The sequence below is a fragment of the Lagopus muta genome, chromosome 1, assembly GCF_023343835.1.
Source record: "Lagopus muta isolate bLagMut1 chromosome 1, bLagMut1 primary, whole genome shotgun sequence".
NCBI classification, from domain to species: Eukaryota; Metazoa; Chordata; class Aves; order Galliformes; family Phasianidae; genus Lagopus; species Lagopus muta.
Window position 1 is genome coordinate 54,329,452 of NC_064433.1, and position 7,080 is coordinate 54,336,531.

The 7,080-nt window shown below is 53.6% G+C and overlaps 1 protein-coding gene across 1 annotated transcript; it reads right to left on the minus strand.

Moving 5' to 3' along the window:
- Nucleotides 1-651: 651 nt before the first annotated feature.
- On the minus strand, nt 652-2,521 carry ASCL1 (achaete-scute family bHLH transcription factor 1). The gene is given in 4 exon segments (XM_048957177.1): nt 652-1,733; nt 1,850-2,267; nt 2,269-2,379; nt 2,381-2,521. Coding segments are annotated over 3 exon segments (660 nt in total). The 3' UTR covers nt 652-1,733; nt 1,850-1,859.
- Between the last annotated feature and the right edge of the window lie 4,559 nt (nt 2,522-7,080).

Here is a 7,080-nt window from a genome sequence, read left to right on the forward strand (position 1 = left end):
TTTTTTTTTTTTTTTTTCTCCCTCTTTTTCTTTTTGGAAGATGCATTTTGCGCTTTGCTTTCCGCTCGGCTTGGTGCACGCCAACTGAATGTGCAATGTTGCTGGAGCTGGGCATGGAGCAGGAGGCGGATTCTGGTCACGTCCGTGCTCACTGACAACAAGCGGGCCAGCCAAAAAAAAAAGGGGGGGGGGGGGGAAAGAAAAAGAGGAGGGGGATTGGGGGGGGGGGGGGGGCAGGGGTCCAATTTCTTTTTGAATCTTGGTAATTGGGTACTTTTACACGCAGATCACGCTGTTTGGGCAGAATAACAAGTGTAGAAAGCCCGGTGTCTCAGAGCTGCCACCCATTCCTACTACGGTATTTATTTATTTTCTCCCCTTGCACCCTGCCTTCCTCCCCCCTCCCTCTACTCTATGTATGCAGCCAGGCCAGCACAGGGATGGGGTGCAGCACCTGATTTTGGGGCTCCATCCCTTGAGGGACACGCAGAGGGTGACACAGCATCCATCACCTTTAGGGTTGGGATTGCACAGTAGGGCAAGAAAGCAATGGTGATACCGCTCCATCTTTGCATATTTATATAAAGGCATACACGGTACATCTATCACATACAAACACTTCATAGGTAGCTCAGCTCTGCCACAGGATCCTTCAACATTTCATCCTTACATTCACTGTTGTCAGTGGCAAAACACAAGTACGTGCAGCAGGCAGCCGAGCGTTTCAATTAAAAAAAGTTTTATTACGAAACTAGTTTGTATAAAACAGGGTTATACAGGGCCTGGTGAGCTTGTCATAGAGCAATACGAAAAAGGCAGTGCCAGCAGGGCCGGTTGTTTCCTTACTTGTAGTATTATCACTTGTTTTTTGTTTTTGTTTTTTTTTTCCCCCAAAAGGCAGCATACAAAAACAGACGGCCGCCCTTCTGCGTTTGGACAATAGCTGCATAAACGTCGTTCCCTCGGAACACAGTTTAATAACGTTATTAATACATTAACAAAGTTTCTATAAAGTAAGACACGTCGGTGCTAAAGTACAGCTGGAGGGAGTCCAAGGCCTCGACAAAAGCACGGACCGAGATGGCAGCGGGAAAGTAACGCCGACCGCATGTCTACACACCGAGAGGTAAAAGCATCGTGTATTAAAAAACGTATCAAGATATACACATTTTAAACCATTTGTACAAAACCTCTATAAATCTCTCTCTCTCTTATGTACAAAAATAGCTTAATATATCCCCAAACTGGTCAGGGAGGATACAAATAGATTTTCTTATAATAAAAAAATTCACCAAAATAATTAAAAAAAAAAAAAAATTGGAAGCATTTTATGACAAAAAAAAAAAAAAAAAAAGGTCAGACGGAAGGAGACTCTGGAACGGGTCGGGAAGGAGGGGGGGGTTCTTTGAGTACAGCATAGCTTCATCTCGACATCTCCACAAACACCGGGAAACGTGGTCCAGAAAGCGCGGAGCGGCCGCACGGAGTAGACAGGCAGCAGGGAAAGGGCTCCTCGGGGCCACCGCGGGGCACAGAAAGGGGTTCGGGACTCCGGACTGAGGGTGGCCGCCCCGCCCGCCCCGCGGGGACGCAGCCGCCCGCCGAGAGCCGTGCCCGCACCGCCCTCCGACGGCGGGGGAGAGGAAAACGCAACAGTTGGTGGTGGGCCGGCGGCGGGGTGCTCTGCGAGCGTGGCTGCGGGAGAGGCGCTTATCTCCCCTTTCGCGAGCGTCCTGAAACGACAAGAGAGAGAGGAGGTCAGAGCCGCGCCAGGGAGAGAACCGACGGGGAAAGAGCAGTCGGGGAGCGCCGGAACCCCCTCCCCGGCCGTCCTCGCGCACCCACCTACCGGGGCCGGCTCAGAACCAGCTGGTGAAGTCCAGCAGCTCCTGCTCCTCGGGGCTGAGCGGGTCGTAGGAACCCTCGTCGGAGGAGTAGGAGGAGACGGGGGAACCCGCCATGGAGTTCATGTCGTGGGAGTAACCGGGCGAGATGGTGGGAGACAGCACGCCGGCCTGGAAGGCGGCGCTGACGGCGTCGTGCTCGTCGAGCAGCTGCTGCAGGGCTCGAATGTACTCGACGGCGGAGCGCAGCGTCTCCACTTTGCTCATCTTCTTGTTGGCCGCGCCGTTGGGGACGTGCTCGCGAAGCGTGGCGAAGCCCAAGTTCACCAGCTTGACGCGGTTGCGCTCCCGCTCGTTGCGCCGCGCTACGGCGGCGGGCTGCTGCTGCGGGAGGCTGTAGCCGAAACCGCTGAAGTTGAGCCGCCCTCTTGCAACGCATCAGCTCCGGCGAGGCCGAGCGCTGCCGCTTTGCGGCCCGTGCCGCGGAGGGCTTCCCGCCGGGAGACGGCCGCCCGCCCGCCGGGCTCAGCTGCGGGGAGCGGCGGCGGCGGCGCCCCCGGGGGCGGCCCCGGCGGACCGGCGGCGGCGGCGGCGGCCACGGCGGCGGCGAAGAAGCAGGCGGGCTGCAGGAAGGGTGGCTGCCCGCTGGCCATCCCGGCGGGGCTGCCGCTGGCCATGGGCGCGGGGGCGTCGTGCGAGGCGGGGGCGCTCCCCGTTGCCCCCCCGCCGGAGGTGGAGAGAGAGAGAGGAGGGGGAGGGGGAGAGAGAGAGAGGAGCGGCGGCTCCCGCTCGTCACGCGCGGAAGACGGAGAAGGGAGAGCGGCCGCGAAGGGCGGCGGGCGGGCGGGCAGCCGGGCGGCTCGGACCCCCCCTCCCTTCGCCCTCCGAGCGGCGGCGGCGGCGGCGGGGAGGCTCGTGGCGCTCGCGTGTGCGCGGGCTGCTTTGCAAAGCCCCTTTTGCAAAACGGCGGCCGGGGATTGTGTCTCTTATAAGGGGCGGACGGGGCTCGCCCCCCCCCCCCCCCTCTCCCCTCTCCGGCACACACACGCCCGCGCTGCCCCCCGCCCTCCCCCCCCGCACACACGCACGCTCTGCACCTTGCGCCTTCCACGCTCCCCGGCTCCGCGGCCGCGGGGCGCCGCCGCCCTTCAGCACTTTGGGGGGGAGGAGGGTGCGGTGGGGGCAGGCAGGGGAACACGACACGTACCCCCCCAACATCCACACCCCCCTATAGACCCCCAGTCCCCCCCCGCCCCCCGTTCCGCCCCCCCGCCGCACGCGCGCTGCCCGCCGCGCGGCCCGCCTCCCCCCCCGCCCCCCCGGGGTCCGCTCCCCCCGCCCCCGCCCCTCCCGGGTTTGTTGTTGCAAGTGCGTGCGCTCGGCGCGTGCCGCGCTCCCGGCCCTGAGCAAACACCCGCGCCGGGGCGCCGGGCCGGGCGGCGGCGGTGGCGGAGAAGGAGGAGGAGGAGGAGGAGGGGGGAGCGGCCCGACGGGGCGGGTCGTGGCGCGCGTGGACAGCGCGGGGATGGGGGACGTGGGGTGCACGGGGGGCGCGGTTCTGAGGTGGGGGTGGCTGTGACTTAGGGCTCGCGTAGCCCCCGGGATGCTCGGTCCCAGTTGTCACTCACAATGCTGGGGTCCTTCGGGCACAGGACGGCTGCAGCACGCAGAGAGTGATTGTGTTTCCTGGGGCACCATAAAGGCTCGGGGTGTTCACCGGGGCTAAACAAGTGGATGTGCGCAGTCAGTGCACCCATGACTGCCAAATCCCATTTCCCATTATTTACCTGGATACTCTATCCTCCCTAAAGCAGGTGATGGTATCATGAGAGCATGGGGATCCTGGGTGACACAGCCAGGGGAACACAGCCACATGGCCATGACCATTGGCACACGGCCAGGCTCAGCACTTCTCCTGCCCTCCTGGCTTGCACAAATCCATGTATCCATGCAAGACTGTCACACAGTTTTGAATATTGCTCCCCACCTTTTTGTGTCCTTCTCCACTCTGAAAACTCAGAAATTAGTGCTACCTGTTGCTCTAAACAGCAGGGCTGTTGGCAGTAGCATTAGCAAGGGTGGGGATTACCTCCCTAGGAAGTTCCCAGCAAGTTGTGTCCACTGCTCACAGCAGCCTGAAGGTATGGTGGGAGTTGACCTGCACAGCGCAGTCTGCTCAGGTGTCCATTGAAATGAGGGCAAAAAGCAGCTCTGCAGGCCCTGCAGACCTCACCCACAACAGCCTGGAGCTGCAAAGAGCCCCCCCTCTGCCACTGCAGCCCTGATTCTTGCTAAGCGCTTGGGTGTCAGCAACAGTACAAAATGGCAGAACTGTACTGTGCACCCACTGGATGGTGTCTGAGCAAATTATCGTGGCACTCCTTAAGGCAATTGTATGATGGAAATGATTAAGTGTGTCTGTGAGGTCTAACCTCTGGCAAATCTTTTACTTCTGAGTCCTCTTCACTGATCACTGATTTTTGTTCTGATTTTTAGCTTACTGTCCCATCAAACATAGAAAATTATTTGATCTTCTCTTACAGGACACATGCAGACAGGATACAGCACTTGTTTTTAGTCTCTGCATATTGAATTTGCATTCCATTCAACACTTTCTTGATGATTTGCCCAGAGAAGCTATGGATGCCCATCTCTGGAAGTGCTCAAGGCCAGGTTAGATGGGGCCCTGGGCAGCCTGAGTTGCTGGGTGACTGCCCTGCCCACAGCAGAGGTTTGGAAATGGGTGGGCTTTAAGATCCCTTCCAGCCCAACCATTTTATTACACTGTGATTTGCTCAGGGACATCCTCTGTCTGACATCACTATGCTAGAAGCAGCATCAGGAGCTCCAGATGCAGTGCATCATCTACTCATGGTATGACATCATAGGAGTGAGAGAATGGGAACACATAAATGCTGATATTCACCTCCCAGTACTCTGGAATGGGGCAGCAGAGATCAGGAAATTAATTACCAAAGGAATTGCTACCCTGTAAGCTGTAAATGTGCTTAGAGTAATTGTTCTGATGTTGCTTCAAGAACTGGCATGGAAACACCACAGCATGGAGTTGCTGACAACAGCATGGAGGTTCCCGTTCTTTTCTCCAGAACGCAAAATGGGACAAGAGTTCCTGAGTCCAAAGTTCTTCAGTCTGAAGGAGAGCTCTTAGAGAGGCAAAAGTTGTCAGTCCCTGAGGTCACCACATGTAACTGTGCATCAACCCTTTGCCTGTCTTTGCCCAGCTTTTCCAGCTCCCTGTCACCAGGCAGTGATGGAGACAGAGCCCTTCCTTCCCTGTGCCATCCACACTGCAGTGGAACAAGCCCATCCTTCACGTTGCCCCAGTAATGCCAATCTCAGCATCTCCCCACATTGCTTGCTCCACAGAGCAAAAAGTCCAAGGCTGTCAGATATACAGATAACAAATATTGCTGCAAGGCCCCCGCCGCTACCCACTTGTGTGCATGGTCCTGCTCCTGCACTTCAAAATTCCTAATTCTAACATAATGATAAATAGCCCTCAACCTTTTCATTGTTTTTTTTTTTTTTCCTTTCTTTTCTTTTCCTCTTTTTCTTTGTTTTCCTTCCTTCCTTCCTTCCTTCCTTCCTTCCTTCCTTCCTTCCTTCCTTCCTTCCTTCCTTCCTTCCTTCCTTCCTTCCTTCCTTCCTTCCTTCCTTCCTTCCTTCCTTCCTTCCTTCCTTCCTTCCTTCCTTCCTTCCTTCCCCTTCTTTCTATTGTTCTTTCTATCTTTCTTTCCCCCATGATTTTTTTTTTTTTAAACCAGGTACTCATTATTTTATTGCAGCTTTTTCTGTGCCTGAATTACAATCACATTCATGAGCTCTTTGGAAGTCCTTTATTATTATTATTATTATTATTATTATTATTATTATTATTAAAACTTTGGTATGCTTCCCCCCACCTCCCTTTTTAAAGGCCATTTATGTTATGATTAAATGTCACCTTGGAAAAGCAGAACGAAAGTTGTTAATATATATAGACTTCAAAGAATCGATACATTGGGGACTTCTGTAGGATTTGTTACACTCCATTTTGTTACAGTAGGCAGCTCCTCTGGATTTGGGCACATGTGTTTCTCTCCCTCCCCTTGCCACCCCCCTCTTCCAGCTCCCCCCCAAGAGTGAAAATAAAGTAAAAGGTCTTTCATGGTAAACAAAACCAGCTTATTCTCCACATAGAACACATGAATAGCTGGAAAAAAACTTACAATAAATGGTGCATTTTTTTCTCTGCTGGGTATAGCATTCAAGATCAGTCCAGTATTCAAGAAGCAGTCCATTTTTTGCTCAGCAAGAGAGTTTAGAAAAGAAGCGTGGGGTCTATTCAAGGATCTTTTCCCCCTTCACAATTGCTGGGCTTTATGAAACCTATCTTCCATGCCTTGTCAGAGTATTTCTGGGGACCAATTAGTGCTTTGTTGCAAGGCTTCTTTGCTGAATCTTTGAGCAGCAAGAAAAAGCTCTCTTGAGTCTCCCCTTATTTTGACTATTTCAGTCATTACTCAGTGTAATAATTAATATGACAACTGGACGCTGAAGTTTGTATAGAAACACCTCGGCTGCAGGAGGGAGCGTGCAGTGGGTGGTAACAAGCTACGGATCAGCCCGAAGAGCCACACACACAAGGGGAAAAAAGAGGGGGAGAGAGAATAATGAATGAAAAGAAAAGGAAAGAATAAAGATAAATAAATAGTTGGCGCAACCCGAAGAAGTATAATACAGACTTGGAAGGAAAAAAAAAAGGCAATTAGGAGGCGGGGGAGGAGAGGTGGACGGACCCCATGGAGGTGAACTTATTTTGAAACAGTTTCTGCGTGCACAAAATTTTTGAAGCTTTCCTACTTTCAGTGGGAAGGAAAACAACTTTTAGTGGTGAGTGTTCCTTTGGAGAAGTGGTAAGAAAGGAGCATCTGCCTTCACTTCTGCACATTGAACGGACTTACATGTCCCTTCTTGAGCATCCCTTTAAAGAAAGGACTCTGAACATTAAACCGTGTTGGTGAATAATTGCTGCCTCCAACAAGAAAGTTGGAGAGTTACTCGTGTTGTGCCCTCTCCATGAGGAATGAAGCCCGTGCCCCAGATGAGGAATTAAACCCGACGTTTGACCACGGACAGCGCCGAATTCCTCTCGAAAGGCGTCTTGGGACGAACACTCATTGCTTCGAAGACAGGCTGCCAATTAGGGCATAATAAATAATTAGAGGTTTAAGCA